The sequence below is a fragment of the Oryctolagus cuniculus genome, chromosome 15, assembly GCF_051225735.1.
Source record: "Oryctolagus cuniculus isolate XC-2025 breed Fujian yellow rabbit chromosome 15, ASM5122573v1, whole genome shotgun sequence".
NCBI lineage: Eukaryota > Metazoa > Chordata > Mammalia > Lagomorpha > Leporidae > Oryctolagus > Oryctolagus cuniculus.
This window is the reverse complement of record NC_142881.1, coordinates 35,354,582-35,371,733: the sequence shown is the minus strand read 5'-3', so window position 1 is coordinate 35,371,733 and position 17,152 is coordinate 35,354,582. Positions and strand designations below refer to the sequence as shown.

Sequence of the window (17,152 nt, the reverse complement as noted above, 5' to 3'; positions counted from 1 at the left end):
GGATTATTTGTGTGTGTTTTATCCAGAGCACAAACATCATAACATCACTGACATCTGTGTTACATGATGAAAAAGAATTTCCTAACCCAAAGGTATTTGACCCTGGACACTTTCTGGATGAGAGTGGCAACTTTAAGAAGAGTGACTACTTCGTGCCTTTCTCAGCAGTTAATAAAATTCATTCCCACACAACTTCAGAGGAGAAGATAACTTTTTTGATTCAAAGTTTTTGCTCATGTAAGTTGAACAAACTTCATGTATTCCATATGTACAGATTTAAGAGCAGAATGATACTACTCACCCTATACTCTGTCCCTCCCATACTCTCACCCTCCCTCCTCCTTCCTTGTCTGTGCTTTTAATTTTTATGATGATATACTTTCAGTTTATTTCATGTTCACAAGATTAACCCTCAACTGAGCAATAAATTTAACCAGCAGTATGTAGAAAAACCACTTTCCTCAACAGCATTGATAGGGACCATAAACAGTAATCAAATCTCATAATGTGATTTCTGTTCATATACATTACAAATTTTTTGTACTTTTTGTACACTGTTAACACAAATCAGGGAAAACATATATTTGTCTCTCTGGAACTGGCTCATTTCATTAAGCATAATGGTTTCCAGTTGCATGTATTTTGCTGCAAGTGACAGGATTTCAAGCTTTGTTATTACAGGTTGAGTAGTATTCCACAGTGTACATATATTTCATTTCCTTTATCCAATCATTAATTGATGGAAATCTGAGTTCTGCAGAGTTTCCCCTATGTTCTCTAGTAATTTTATGGTATCAGGTCATAGATTTATATTCTTGACATATTTTGAGTGGATTTTTGTGTAAGGTATAAAATAGGGGTCTTGTTTCATACTTCTGCATGTGGAGATCCAATGTTCTCATGACCATTTGTTAGAGAAACTGTCTGCTCCAGGGATTGATTTTAGCTCCTTTGTCAAAGATACGTTGGTTCAGATTCAGGGACTTATTTTTGGAGTTTCTATTCTGTTCCATTGCTCTACGCACCTGTTTTTGTTTTTTGTTTATTTGCTTGTTTTTGTTTTGCATTTAGCAGGCTGTTTTTTTTATTATAGCTGCCCTGTAACATTTAATATTCTTTGAAATCTGGTATTGTGATGCCTCCAACTTTGTTTTTTGTTGTTGTTGTTGTTGTTGTATTGTGTTTTTTTTTAAACTCTTATTTCGTAAATATAAATTTCCAAAGTACAGCTTATGGATTACAATGGCTTTTCCCCCCCATATTTTCTCTCCCTCCCACACCACTCCCATCTCCCACTCCCTCTCCCATTCCATTCACATCAAGATTCATTTTCAATTATCTTTATATACAGAAGATCAATTTAGTATATATTAAGTAAAGATTTCAACAGCTTGCACCCACACAGAACATAAAGTGAAAATACTGTTTCAGTACTAGTTATAGCATTAATTCACATTGAACAACACATTAAGGACAGAGATCCTACATGAGAAGTAAGTGTACAATGACTCCTGTTGTTGACTTAACAAAATGACACTCTTGTTTATGGCATCAGAAATCTTCCTAGGCTCTAGTCATGAGTTGTCAAAGCTATGGAAGACTTTTGAGATCGCCTATTTCTATCTTTTTTTTTTTTTAAAGGAAGAGTGGACAGACAGAGAGAGAGAGAGAGAGAGAGAGAGAGAAAGGCCTTCCTTTGCCGTTGGTTCACCCTCCAATGGCCACTGTGGCCAGCGCGCTGCGGCCGGCACATGGCGCTGATCTGAAGCCAGGAGCCAGCTGCTACTCCTGGTCTCCCATGCAGGTGCAGGGCTCAAGCACTTGGACCATCCTCCACTGCACTTCCAGGCCATAGCAGAGAGCTGGCCTGGAAGAAGGGAAACCGGGACAGAATCCGGCGCCCCGACAGGGACTAGAACCTGGTGTGCTGGCGTGGCAAAGCGGAGGATTAGCCTAGTGAGATTGGTGCTGGCCTATGCCGACTTCTATCTTATTTAGACAAGGTCATAGTCAAAGGGTAAGTTCTCTCCTCTCTTCAGAGAAAGGTACCTTCTTCTTTGATGGCCCATTCTTTCTTTTTTTTTAATCTTTTTTTTTCTTTTTTTTAAACTTTTAATTAATGAATATAAATTTCCAAAGTACAGAATATTGATTACAATGACTTCCCCCCCATAACGTCCCCCCAACCTGTAACCCTCCCCTTATCCACTCCCTCTCCTCTTCCATTCATGTCAAGATTCATTTTCGATTCTCTTTATATACAGAAGATCAGTTTAGCACACATTAAGTAAAGATTTCAACAGTTTGCTCCCACACAGAAACATAAAGTGAAAAATACTGTTTGAGTACTAGTTATAGCATTAGATCTCAATGTACAGCACACTAAGGACAAAGATCCTACATGACAAGTAAGTGCACAGTGACTCCTGTTGTTCAATTAACAAATTGACACTCTTGTTTATGGCATCAGTAATCACCCTAGGCTCTTGTCATGAGCTGCCAAGGCTATGGAAGCCCCCTGAATTCACTGACTCTGATCATTTTTAGACAAGGCCATGGTCAAAGTGGAAGTTCTCTCCTCCCTTCAGAGAAAGGTACCTCCTTCTTTGATGACCCGTTCTTTCCACTGGGATCTCACTCGCAGAGATCTTTCATTTAGCTTTTCTTTTTTCCCCAGAATGTCTTGGCTTTCCATGCCTTAAATACTCATGGGCATTTCAGCCGGATCCGCATGCCTTAAGGGCTAATTCTGAGGCCAGAGTGCTGATAGGACATTTGCCATTCTATGGGTCTGCTGTGTATCTCACTTCCCATGTTGGATCATTCTCTCCCTTTTTTATTCTATCAGCTAGTATTTGCAGACACTATTCTTGTTTATGTGATCCCTTTGGTTCTTAGTCCTATCATTATGATCAATTGTGAACAGAAATTGATCACTGGGACTAGTGAGATGGCATTCGTACATGCCACCTCGATGGGATTGAATTGGAATCCCCTGGTATGTTTCTAACTCTACCGTTTGAGGTAAGTCAGCTTGAGCATGTCCCGAATTGCACATCTCTTCCCTCTCTTGTTCCCACTCTTATATTTAACAGCAATCACTTTTCAGTTGTTTCAGCACTTAAGAAGAATTGTGTATTGATTACAGTATTCAACCAAAAGTATTAAGTAGAACAAACAAACAAAAAATACTAGAGGGAAAACGTATTTAGTTGTTCATCAACAGTCAGGGCAAGGGCTGATCAAGTCACTGTTTCTCCTAGTGTTCATTTCACTTTAACAGGTTTCCTTTTTGGTGCTCAGTTAGTTGTCACCTATCAAGGAGAACAAGTGGTATTTGTCCCTTTGGACACTCAACATAATGTTTTCCAAATCCCTAACAGGGATCACTTTTCAGTTAAAATTTAAACACCTAAGAGTAATTGTGTGTTAATTACAGAGTTCAACCAATGGTACTAGAACAAAAAAAATACTAAAATGGATAAATTATTACAATGTACATCAACCGTCAGGACAAGAGCTGATTAAGTCACTGTTTCTCACAGTGTCCATTTCACTTCAACAAGTTTCCCCTTTGGTGCTCAGTTAGTTGTCGCCGATCAGGGAGAACATATGATATTTGTCCCTTTGGGACTGGCTTAATTCACTCAGCATGATGTTTTCCAAATTCCTCCATCTTGTTGCAATTGACTGGGTTTCGTTGTCTTTGACTGCTGTATAGTATTCTATAGAGTACATGTCCCATAATTTCTTTATCCAGTCTACTGTTGATGGGCATTTGGGTTGGTTCCAGGTCTTAGCTATTGTGAATTGAGCTGCAATAAACACTAATGTGCAGACAGCTTTTTTGTTTGCCAATTTCATTTCCTTTGGGTAAATTCCAAGGAGTGTGATGGCTGGGTTGAAGGGTACGGTTATATTCAGGTTTCTGAGGAATCTCCAGACTGACTTCCATAGTGGCTTAACCAGTTTGCATTCCCACCAACAGTCGGTTAGTGTCCCTTTTTCCCACATCCTCTCCAGCATCTATTATTGGTGGATTTCTGAATGTGAGCCATTCTAAATGGGGTGAGGTGGAACCTCATTGTGGTTTTGATTTGCATTTCCCTGATTGCTAGTGATCTTGAACATTTTTTCATGTGTCTGTTGGCCATTTGGATTTCCGCTTTTGAAAAATGTCTATTGAGGTCCTTGGTCCATCTCTTATGTGGGTTGTTTGTTTTGATCTTGTGGAGTTTCTTGATTTCTTTGTAGATTCTGGTTATCAACCCATTATCTGTGGCATAGTTTGCAAATATATTTTCCCATTCTGTCAGCCGTCTCTTCACTTTCCTGACTGTTTCTTTTGCAGTACAGAAACTTCTCAATTTGATGGAATCCCAAATGTTAATTTTGATTTTGACTGCCTGTGCTACTGGGGTGTTTTCCAAGAAGCCATTGCCGGTACCTATATCTTGCAGGGTTTTTCCAATGCTCTCTAATAATTTGATGGTGTCAGGTCATAGATTTAAGTCTTTAATCCATGTTGAGTGAGTTTTTGTGTAAGGTGAAAGGTAGGGGTCTTGCTTCATGATTCTGCAAGTGGAAATCCAATTTTCCCAGCACCATTTATTAAATAGACTGTCCTTACTCCAGGGATTGGTTTTGGATCCTTGATCAAATATGAGTTGGCTGTAGATGTTTGGGTTGATTTCTGGTGTTTCAATTCTGTTCCATTGGTCTATCCATCTGTTTCTGTACTAGTACCATGCTGTTTTGATTACAACTGCCCTGTAGTATGTCCTGAAATCTGGCATTCTGATGCCTCCAGCTTTGTTTTTGTTGTACAAGATAGCTTTAGCTATTCAAGGTCTCCTGTGTCTCCATGTAAATTTTAGCATCATATTTTCTAGATCTGAGAAGAAGGTCTTTGGTATCTTGATTGGTATTGCATTGAATGTATAAATTGCTTTTGGGAGAATGGACATTTTGATGATATTGATTCTTCCAATCCATGAGCATGGAAGATTTTTCCATTTCTTGGTATCCTCTTCTATTTCTTTCTTTAAGGTTTTGTAATTTTCATCGTAGAGATCTTGAACGTCCTTGGTTAAGTTTATTCCAAGGTATTTGATTGTTTTTGTAGCTATTGTGAATGGGATTGATCTTAAAAGTTCTTCCTCAGCCGTGGCATTGCCTGTGTATACAAAGGCTGTTGATTTTTGTGCATTGATTTTATACCCTGCTACTTTGCCAAAATCTTCTATGAGTTCCAATAGTCTCTTAGTAGAGTTCTTTGGGTCCCCTAAATAAAGAATCATGTCATCTGCAAAGAGGGAGAGTTTGAGTTCTTCCTTCCCAATTTGTATCCCTTTAATTTCTTTTTCTTGCCTAATAGCTCTGGCTAGAACCTCCAGAACTATATTGAATAGCAGTGGTGAGAGTGGACATCCCTGTCTGGTACCAGATCTCAGTGGAAATGCTTCCAACTTTTCCCCATTCAATAGGATGTTGGCTGTGGGTTTTTCATAGATTGCTTTGATTGTATTGAGGACTGTTCCTTCCAAACCCAGTTTGCTTAGAGTTTTCATCATGAAAGGGTGTTGTATTTTATCAAATGCTTTCTCGGCATCTATTGAGATAATCATATGGTTTTTCTTCTGCAGTCTGTTAATGTGGTGTATCACATTGATTGTCTTGCGCACATTAAACCATCCCTGCATACCAGGGATAAATCCCACTTGGTCTGGGTGGATGATTTTTCTGATGTGTTGTTGCATTCTATTGGCGAGAATTTTATTGAGGATTTTTGCATCTATGTTCATCAGGGATATTGGTCTGTAATTCTCTTTCAGTACTGCATCTTTTTCCGGCTTAGGAATTAAGGTGATGCTGGCTTCATAGAAAGAATTTGGGAGGATTCCCTCTTCTTCGATTGTTCTGAATAGTTTGAGAAGAATTGGAGTTAGTTCTTCTTTAAATGTCTGGTAGAATTCAGCAGTGAATCCATCTGGTCCTGGTCTTTTCTTTGTTGGGAGGGCCTTTATTACTGTTTCAATTTCTGTCTCAGTTATGGGTCTGTTTAGGTTTTTGATGTCTTCCTGGTTCAATTAGGTAGGTTGCATGTGTCCAGGAATCTATCCATTTCTGATAGGTTTCCCTGTTTGCTGGCAAACAAGTCCTGTAGTAATATCTGATGATTCTTTTTATTTCTGTGGTGTCTGTTGTTAGGTTTCCTCTTTCATCTCTGATTTTATTGATTTGGGTCTATTCTCTTCTTTTTATAGTTAGTTGGGCCAATGGGGTGTCAATTTTGTTTATTTTTTTCAAAAAACCAGCTTCTCGTTTGGCTGATTTTTTGTAATGTCTTTTTTGATTCAATCCTGTTGATTTCTTCTCTGATTTTAATTATTTCTCTTCTCCTACTAGATTTGGGTCTGGTTTGCTGCAGTTTTTCTAGATCCTTGAGATGCGTTGAAAGCTCATCTATTTGGTGCCTTTCCAATTTCTTGATATAGGCACCTATTGATATAAACTTTCCTCTTAACACTGCTTTTGCTGCGTCCCATAAGTTTTGGTATGTTGTGCTGTTATCCTCATTTACTTCCAGAAAATTTTTGATTTCCCCTTTAATTTCTTCTATGACCCATTGTTCATTCAGGAGCATGTTGTTCAATCTCCATGTGTTTGTATATGCTCTAGGGATTCCTGAGTTGCTAATTTCCAACTTCATTCCTTTATGGTCTGAGAAGCTGCATGGTATGATTCTAATTCTTTTGAATTTGCTGAGACTTGCTTTATGGCCTAGTATGTGGTCAATCCTAGAGAAGGTTCCATGTACTGCTGAGAAGAATGTAAAATCTTTAGCTGTAGGATTGAAAGTTCTGTATATATCTGTTAGATCCATTTGGGCTATAGTGTCGTTTAAATCTACTGTATCCTTGTTGATCTTCTGTCCTATTGATCTGTCTATTTCTGAGAGTGGAGTATTGAAGTCCCCCAGTACTATTTCACTGGGTTCTAAGTCTCCCTTTAAGTCCACTAACAAATCTTTCAGAAAAACCGGTGCCCTGTAGTTAGGTGCATATACATTGATAATTGTTATATCTTCCTGTTGAATTGATCCCTTAATCATTATATAGTGGCCCTCTTTGTCTCTCTTAACAGTTTTTGTGGTAAAGTTTATGTTGTCCGATATTAAGATGGCTACGCCCGCTCTTTTTTCATTTTTGTTGGTATTGTATATCTTTTTCCAGCCTTTCACTTTCAGTCTGTATGGATCTTTGTTGGAAAGATGTGTTTCTTGTAAGCAGCAAATAGATGGGTTTTGTTCCTTAACCCAATCAGCCAATCAGTGTCTTTTCACTGGACAGTTCAGGCCATTAACGTTCAATGTGACTAATGAAAAGTGGTAACTTTGCCCTGCCATTTGCCAAAGATAGGTTCTAATATATGCTTTGAATTCCCTGTGATCTTTTGCTGTGAGGTTTCCTTCCTTTACCTTCTTTCATATTGATGACTGTGTTTCTGTGTTTCTGTGTGTAACACATCTTTAAGCATCTTTTGCAGGGCTGGATGAGTGGCGACACATTCTTTCAATTTCTGTTTGCTATGAAAAGTCTTTATTTCACCTTCATTCACAAATGATAGCTTTGCAGGATATAATATTCTGGGCTGGCAGTTGTTCTCTCTTAGTACCTGGGCTATATCTTGCCATTCCCTCCTTGCTTGTAGGGTTTCTGATGAGAAGTCAGCTGTGAGTCTAACTGGAGATCCTCTGAGAGTAATCTGACGTTTCTCTCTTGCACATTTTAGGATCTTTTCTTTATGTTTCACTGTGGAGAGTTTAATTACAACGTGTCGTGGTGAGGATCTCTTTTGGTCATGTTTATTAGGGGTTCTGTGAGCTTCCTGTACTAGGATTTCTCTGTCCTTCTCCAAACCTCGGAAATTTTCTGCTAATATCTCACTAAAAAGGCCTTCTAATCCTTTCTCTCTCTCCATGCCTTCAGGAACTCCTAAAACCCGAATGTTGTGTTTTTGAATAGTATCCTGCAGATTCCCGACAATATGTTTTAGATTTCTAATTTCCTCTTCTTTTCTTTGGTCTGACTGTATCCTTTCCTGTTCTCTGTCTTCTAAGTCCGAAATTCTCTCTTCTGCTTCACCCATTCTGTTCGTAAGGCTCTCTATTGTGTTTTTCATTTGATCTATTGAATTCTTCACTTCATTATGATTTCTCGTCACTATCCCAGTTTTCTGTTGTACTAGTTGTTTCGTTTCATTTTGATTCTTCCTTAATATTTCATTTCCATGCGAGAGATTTTCTATCTTGTCCATTAAGGATTTCTGTAGTACAAGAATTTGCTTTTGAGAACATCTTAATGTTCTTATAAATTTTTTGAGATCTGCTTCTTGCATTTCTTCTATGTCATCATCCTCATAATCTTGAATTGGGGTGTCTTTTTCATTTGGGGGCATCATGGTGACTTCCTTGTTTTTATTACCTCCGTTTTTGCGTTTGTTATTTGGCATATTGGAGATATTTGGTTTCTTCATTGTGGTGCTTTTTCTTGTTATACTATGACTCTAGATTAAGTGGACTGTCTGTTTTTGATGGAGCCTTAGAGGCTTGAGATGGGTGTGGCCTGAGAGCTCTGTTTGATGTGCCAAAGGTGACACTGCCAGGTTAGGCATGGTAGATCTCTCTCTCTCTCTGTCTCTTTCTTTTTTTGATTCAAAAGGGAAGTAATTCCACACAGCTGAATGAAGTTGGAGGTAGTTAGCAGGCAAATGATATACCCACAGGAGCCAGATATCGGAAGCTCTTTCTGAAGGACCACACAGGGAATCTGTTCTGCCCTCAGGGTGGGCTCAGATTCTCCTTCAGTCTCCCACTGGGTTGCCAAAGTTACGGAATTGTAGCATCTCTGGAGAGCACTCACGTGAATTCTGTGAGTTCTCTCCCCCACCGTCTCTTTTTTCACAGTCTCAGTTCAGTAGCACCACAAATTTACTAGGTCCTAATCTCCTGTTAATTCGCCCCACCCAGAGTCAGGTTTTTCTGCTAGGCTCAGGGCCGGTGCAGACCTGAGGTCGCTCTGCTTATGACATATGTCCAAGATGGCGCCTGCTCTTTGTCTTGCTCGCCCTTGAGAGGTGAGCGGAGAGAGAGAAGCCCGTGTCCGTACCAGTCACCTTTTTTTTTCTCTCTCTCTCTTCCAGTTAGCCTGGTGAACTTTTCCCCCCCCGGGGGTCGTTCCCTCTAGTCTCCTCTCTCCGTTTGCCTGCCGGTGTCTCGGGCTATTGAGGTTCGGCTCACCTCGCGTTCCAGCGCTGGTGTGTTGAGTCTGCCACTGGTGTCCCGAACTGCGGGCTCCCACGCTCTCCACGCAGGTCCACTCTGAATCACGCGTTCCGGAAGAGTTTCTTCTGCTGTTTCCTCCCCTACTCTTCCTTGAATCTGCAGTATCTCCACTTTTATTAAACTGTCTCTCCCCGGACTACCAGTGTGCTCCCTTCCTATTCCGCCATCTTGGCCCATTCTTTCTACTGGGATCTCACTCGCAGAGATATTTATTTAGGGTGTTTTTTTTTTTTTTTGTTCCAGAGTGGCTTGGATTTCCATGCCTAAAATACTTTCATGGACTCTTCAGCCAAATCCGAGTAAAAGAGCGAAGAGATGTACATTCTGGGACATGCTCAAGCTGACTTTCCCCAAATGGTGGAGTTAGAAATGTGCCAGGGGATTCCAATACAACCCCATCAAGATTGCATGTACCAATGCCATCTCACTAGTCCATGTGATCAATTTCTGCTCGCAATTGATCATAATGGTAGGTCTAAGAGTCAAAGGGGTCTCATAAACAAGAATAGTGTCTGCTAATACTAACTGATAGAATAAAAAATGGAGAGAATGATCCAACATGGGAAGGGGGATACACGGCAGACTCATAGAATGACAGATGTCTTAAACAGCACTCTGGTCTCAGAATCAGTCCTTAAGGCATTGTTTTTTTTTATCACATTGTGTTTTTTTTTTATCACATTGTTTTAGCTATTTGGGTTCTTTCGTGTTCTCATATGAATCTCAGCATTGTTTATTCTAAATCTGAACAGAATGTCTTTTGTATTTTCATTGGGATTGCCTTGTATCTGAAAATTACTTTGGGCAGTGTGGACATCTTGATAATATTACTTCCTATAATAAATGAACATGGAAGAGGTTTCCATGTTTTTGTGCTATTTTTTTCTTTTGTTATACAATTTTCATTGTCAATTTCTTAAGCATCTTTGGTTAAATTTATTCCAAGATACGTAGCTATTTCTGTATTTTGTATTTTTTTAGCTATTGTAAATAGGACTGATATTATAAGTTCTTTCTCAACTATCCTTGATTGTTTCCAAATATTAGATTTACATATGTTGATATTATACCATGCAACTTTAGCAAACTCTCTTATGAGTTCTAATAGTCTCCTACTGGAGTCTCTTGGTTCCCCTATATATGGAATCATGACATCTGCAAACAGGGATAATATGTGTTCCTGGTTTCAAATTTTAATCTGTTTGATTTCTTTTTCTTGCCCAATAGCTCCAAAATTTCCAGAACTATATTAAATAGAAATGATCAAAGTGCCGCCTCCTTGTCTGGTTCCATATCTTAATCAAAATGCATCCAACTTTGCCCCATTCATATGCTGCTTACTGTGGGTTTTTATCATATATTTCCTTATTATGTTACAGAATGTTCCTTCTAATCCTAATTTGCTTATGGTTTTTATCATGAAGGGTGTTTTATTTTATCTAATGCTTTCTCTACATTTATTGATATAATCATATGGTTTTTACTCTTCAAATTGTTAATGTGATGCATCACATTTATTGATTTGTATATGTTGAACCATGCTTGCATACCATGGATAAATCTCATTTTGTTCATGCCTTTCCAATTCCTTGATGTAGGCACTAATTGCTATAAACTTACCTCTAAATACTGTTTTTGCTGTATTCCATAAGTTTTGATATTGTGTTGTCATCTTCATTCATTTCCAGGAATTGTTTGTTTTTCTTTTTGATTTCTTCTGTGACCTGTTGTTCATTCAGGAGGGTGCTGTTCAGTCTCTACGTGTTTGAATATTCTCTAGAGTTTAAGTTGTTAATTTCCAGCTTCATTCTGTTATTATCAGAAAAGATACATGGTTTGATTTCAATTGTTCTGAATTTTCTGAGATGTGCTTTTTGGTCTGTCATATTGTCTATCCTAGATAAAGCTCCAGGCACTGATAAAAAATCTGTATTCTGGAGCTATGAGATTAAATATTCCATAGATATCATTTAGGTCTAGTTGTCCCACAGTGTAGATTAACTCTGTTGTTTCTTTGTTGATTTTTTTGTCTACTCAATCCATCCATTGACAAATGCAGAGTGTTAAAGTCTGCCATTAGTATCGTATTGGAGTCTACGTCTCCTGTTAGTTCCATTAACATTTTTGAAAGAGTTATTTATGTACTCAAAAGGCAGAGTTACAGAGAGAGGGAGACACAAAGAGATAGAGAGAGCCAGAGAGAACTCTCCCATCTGCTGACTCACTCCTCAAATGGCTGTGATGGCAAGAGCTGGGCCAGTCCTAAGTCAGGAGCCAGGAGCTTCTTCTGGGTGCAGGGGCCCAAGGACTTGGACCATACTCCACTGTTTCAAAAAGTGCATTAGCAATTGGGTGGATCAGAGTAGAGCAGCCAAGCCTGCAACCAGAGTCCATATGGTATGCTGGCACTGCAGGCAGCAGCTTAACTTGCTATGCCACAGTGCCAGACCCCATTCGTTTGAAATAGTCAGGTACTCTGGCATTGCATGCATATGCATTTACTACAGTCACATCTCCATGTCGAATTGATCCCTTAATCATTACAAAATGCCCTTCTTTGTCTCTTTTTTTTTTTTTAAATTTTCTTTTTTTTTTATTTTATTTTTATTTTTGATAGGCAGAGTGGATAGTGAGAGAGAGAGACAGAGAGAGAAAGGTCTTCCTTTGCCGTTGGTTCACCCTCCAATGGCCGCCGCTGCAGCCGGCGCACCGCACTGATCCGATGGCAGGAGCCAGGATCCAGGTGCTTTTCCTGGTCTCCCATGGGGTGCAGGGCCCAAGCACCTGGGCCATCCTCCACTGCACTCCCTGGCCATAGCAGAGAGCTGGCCTGGAAGAGGGGCAACCGGGACAGAATCCGGCGCCCCGACCGGGACTAGAACCCGGTGTGCCGGCGCCGCAAGGTGGAGGATTAGCCTATTGAGCCACGGCGCCGGCTCCTTCTTTGTCTCTTTTAACACCGTTTGTGTTAAAGTCTATTTTGTCTATTAGGAAGGACACTTCTGCTCTTTTTTGCTTTCCATTAACAGTGGTTAACTTTTTTCATCCTTTTATTTTCAGTCTTGGTGTATCATTGTTGGTGAGGTGTGTTTCTTGCAGGCGGCTAATGGATGGGTCTTGTTTTTAAGTCCATTCAGCCAGTCTGTGTCTTTTAATTGGAGAATTTAGGCAATTTACATTCAACATTAATATTGATAAGTAATGCATTGGCCCTGCTATTTTCCAATAAATATTCCTTGTTTGTTTGGATGTCCTTTGCACTTTTACTGGGAGATTTTCTGCCTTCATGTTCTTTCATAATGATGACTATTTTTCTCTGTTTCTGTGTGTAAGGCTGGATGAGTGGTTACAAAGTTTTTGATTTTTTTTCTGTTATGGAAGGTCTTTATTTCACCTTCATTTATAAAGGAGAGATATGAAGGGCACAGTATTCTGTGCTGACAGTTTCTTTTCTTTTGGACTTGAACTAAGTCTTCATTTTCTCTTACCCTGTGGGGTTTCTGAAGAGACACCGACTGGCAGTTTAATTGGAGATCCTCTCCTCTGAAGGAAATCTGGCATTTCCCTCATGCAGATTTTAGACATTTTAGAATATTTCCTTTATGCTTTACTTTTGAAAGCTTAAGCAAAATGTGTCATAGAGAAGATCCTTTTCTGATTATGTTTGTTAGGAGTTCTATGTGCTTCATGTACTAAGGATGTCCCGATCTTTCTCCAAATTAGTAAAGTTTTCTGCTATTATTTCACTGAATATGCTGTCTAATCCATTGTCTCTTTCCACACCTCTAGGAACTCCAAGACACACAAGTTAGGTAATTTGAGAGTATCTCATAAATCTCAAACACTATTTTTAGTTTTTCTCATTGTTGTTTCTTTTTCACCTCCTTCTTTTCCTCCTCTTCTTCCTCTTCTTCTTTTTGGTCAGACTAGATATTTCCAAAGATTTGTCTTCTAGCTCAGAAATTCTTCCTTCGGCCTCACCAAGTCATTGTTTAAAGTTTTCCGGTGTGTTTTTTCATTTGACATGTTGAATTCCTGATCTGATTTTTTAGCTTGATTTTTCCTCAATAACTTTATTCTCAGGCAAAATTTTTCATCCATGCCTTGTATGGATTTCTTCATCTCACTAGCTTCTCAGTGTGTTTGAGTAACCTTATGATCCTGCTTTTGAATTTCTTTTCAAGAATTTAATCAATCTCTTCATCTTCACATTCTAATACTGAAGTGTTGCTGTGTTTCTTTGGGGGAGTTATTTTTTCTTCCTTGTTCATGTTTCTCATATTTCTACATTCAATTTTAGGCATTTTTGAAACACTTGTTGTTTTTCTCCTCTGAGAAAAGGTAGAGTGAAAGAGAGGTAGAGATAGATGGAAGATAGGTAGAGATTTCCCTTTAACAGTTCCCTTCACCAATGGCCACAAAAGCCAGGAAAGCCTGAGTCAGGCAAAAACCATGGGACAGATACTGCATCTGAGGCTCCCATGTGTGCGGCAGAAGACCAGGCACTTGAATCATTTTGTGCTGCATTTATAGGTATATTATTGGGAAACTGGATTGGTTGTGGAGCAGCCAAGACTCAAACCAACTCACATATGTGATGCCAGCATCTCAGGTGGTGGGTTAACATGCAGTGCCACAATGCCTTCCCCAAGAACTTGATAGCTATTCGGTATCAGCTGGAACTACATACTTCCTCCACTGGAGCTGGTATATTTCCTCTTTGTACACAATCAGGAACACCACTCCCAATGTCCATGAACTTTCCCTGCTCACAATACATCCTCATTACTGACAAGGTTACTGGGGCTCTGGATTGTTAACACATTTCTTCCACACTGAGAAATCTAATTTATAGGTCGAGTGATTTCTTCCTCTAGATGCATACTGGTGGCACCTAAGAGTTCTTCCTAGAAGCTAAAATTGGTTAAGAATTTCCTCACACACCATGATAGATATTTAACTCCACAATAGAAATTCTTCTATGTGGTGCCCTTCATGTGCAGTGTCATGCATAGAGATAAAAGTAAAAGCAAGCCTAGAACATACTCAAAGACCTCACAGCAAGTTGCAACAAGCTGAGTAAAGATAAACGGAATGCGTTATTTTTAATGCTGTGAGAGAAGGATGCATAGTCTGCAGAGGGTAGATAGGAAGTATGTGGAGAGAAGATATCTAGTTCTGGCTCTCTCAGACCCAACTGTGAGGCATGGAATAGAGTACCCAACAATCTAATAGTAGAAGTGAAATTTCATCTGCCCCAAAAGAAACAGACATAATGGACAGAAGAGAATGGCAGCACAGTATTAAGGAGAAGGAATGAAAGAATCAGAATTGTCACTCTAGCTGAAGGATGTTAGAACATCTGCTAAATAACCATTGATTTGTGGAACCAGTGGAAATTCATCAGGATACTCTCGATGATTCCAGAGCACCCTTCTAGTTTTCCAGTAATTGTCGCATGTCTTGGATGTTGGATGTATGCATCTTCAATATATGTGTTTCCTTTGCCAAGGACTCACTTTCCTTTATTCTTATGACTGTTGAGGTCTACTTTGTATATGTCACTGTAGATACCATGTTGGCAGGATACACTTTTTCAAGACTCACATGTCAGGCCAAATCAAAATGTGGCGAATTATGGTTCCTGGTGATACATACTTTAATGAAATTAACAATATTAAGTTATGAGTCCACACAGAGAGCACAAATTTTTATCTTTAGTCATTTAAAGTGTGTAAAGTACAAAGGGAACCTGACTTTGATCCTGAATGTAATAAAAGAATTTTTTTTATTGAAAGAGCAGTATGATGCAAAACTTGAAACTTGATTGTGCTTTGGAGATTGTTGAAGAATGTACATAGCTAGAACTAAAAAGAGATAGTGGGAAGGAAAGATAATGGAACATCAGATCGAGAATTGGAAAGTAAATGATGTAGTTGTCTCTAAAGAAAACTACATGGGGGTAGGGGTGGCTATCGCTATGGCACAGTGGGTTAACATCCTTGCTTGAGGTGCAGGCATACCATGTGTGTGCTGGTTCTGGACCTTGCTGTCCTACTTCTGATCCAGCTCTCTATATGGCCTGGAAAAGCAGTAGAAGATGGTTCAAGTGCTTGGGCCCCTGTATTCATGTGGGAGACCCAGAAGAAGCTCCTGGCTCCTGGCTTGTGATCGTACAGTTCCAGCCATTTCGGCCAATTGGGGAATGAAATATCAGATGGGAGACCTGTCTGTCTCTCACACACACACATATCCTCTCCTTCTTTTCTTTGACAGGCAGAGTTAGACAGTGAGAGAAAGAAAAAGAGAAAAAGGTATTCCTTCCATTGGTTCAACCCCAAATGGTTGCTACGGCCAGCACGCTGCGCCGATCTGAAGCCAGAAGCCAGGTGCTTCCTCCTGGTCTCCCATGCAATTGCAGGGCCCAAGCACTTGGGCCATCCTCCACTGCCTTCCTGGGCCACAGCAGAGAATTGGACTGTAAGAGGAGCAATCAGGACAGAATCCGGTGCCCCAACCTGGACTAGAACCCGGAGTACCAGTGCCGCAGGCAGAGGATTAGCCTAGTAAACCACAGATCCGGACTCTCTGTGTAACTCTGACTTTCAAATAAATGAAAAGAATCTTTTAAAAAAAACTACATGGAACAGTTATAATGTGGTACTAATCAATGAAGTTGTTCTCATGGAGATGCTGCTTAATAAATATTTGTTAACGGAAATAGTTGTTAAGATCACATGTCAGTTGTGTAGCCAGTGTGTCCAACTTTTGTTCATCTTTCTGAACAATCAGTTTTCATTCATCTATCCATCCATCCATTACTGTACATTCTCTTTGTACAGTTAAAAATACTTTATTTGTTACATTCACAGTTACACACTGGAAGTGATTACCTGCTGTATTTGTTATTTTCAGGAAAACGGATGTGTGTGGGAGAGGCCCTGGCTCGCATGGAGCTGTTTTTGTTCCTGACCTCCATTTTGCAGAACTTTAAACTGCAATCTCTGGTTGAGCCAAAGGACCTGGACATCACTGCAGTTGTCAATGGATTTGTTTCTGTGCCACCTTCGTTCCAGCTCTGCTTCATTCCTGTTTGAAAAGGAGCAGACTGGCTTCTGCTGTGCCATCATCTTCAAAGGCATTGTCCATCACCTTACTGCATTTGAGACGTCTTCTTTAACTTTTCTCACATCTTACTATTCCCTTAAGATCTAGTGAAAACCTAACTTCTGTGGGTGATCCCCTGAGACTGCCTGCCCTGACCATGCAGGAGGTAGAGAGGACATGGTCGTGCCATGCCTCCTGGGAGGGACCCCACAGCCTGGCTGCTGGCAGGTGGTGGGAGCGCCAGGCACATTATCCTCCACTCCTGCCAGTCAGGTAAACTGCTCCCAGGTTGGTCCGAGGCCATCAGGAAAGCTACTGTAGCCTATGTGACCTTCAAGATGATTGGAGAAGCACAGCGGTGCCAATATGGCCTCTATCCTATAGAATTAGTGCTGCCCTGAACTGGTTACATCCCTTCTGCCTGCCCTTTAGAAAGTGTGCATGCTCACTAATAAAGTGGATGTCTTCACTGAAATTTGTCTCAAGTGCTTTTTGTCGCAGAGCGCCATCTCCCCATCCATGCCGACAGCATACAGGCCTTGTGAGATGAACCCTTAAGCCTCCATTAAAGTAGTTTCATAGGGTCATTTTGTAAGAATGTCTACTGTTACTATATTTGCAACATTTAAACTGATTCTCACATGACCCTACTGTATCAATGCCAATTTACCATACGTTAATCAATCTAAAATAGAAAAA

The 17,152-nt window shown here is 39.9% G+C and overlaps 1 protein-coding gene across 3 annotated transcripts in view; it reads left to right on the top strand.

The window, feature by feature from the left end:
• Positions 1-16,922, top strand: part of LOC138842990 (cytochrome P450 2C5) — a 38,831-nt gene extending 21,909 nt beyond the window's left edge. The window contains exons 8-9 of one of the 3 annotated variants that reach the window (XM_008270230.5): positions 27-237; positions 16,262-16,922. In XM_008270230.5, coding sequence (XP_008268452.1) covers positions 27-237; positions 16,262-16,263 — 213 coding nt within the window. In that variant the 3' untranslated portion in view covers positions 16,264-16,922. Of the gene's footprint in view, positions 1-26; positions 238-9,589; positions 9,726-16,261 lie in introns of those variants that run through there. The other 2 variants (XM_070057559.2, XM_070057561.2) reach the window with 2 other exon arrangements.
• Positions 16,923-17,152: the final 230 nt, after the last annotated feature.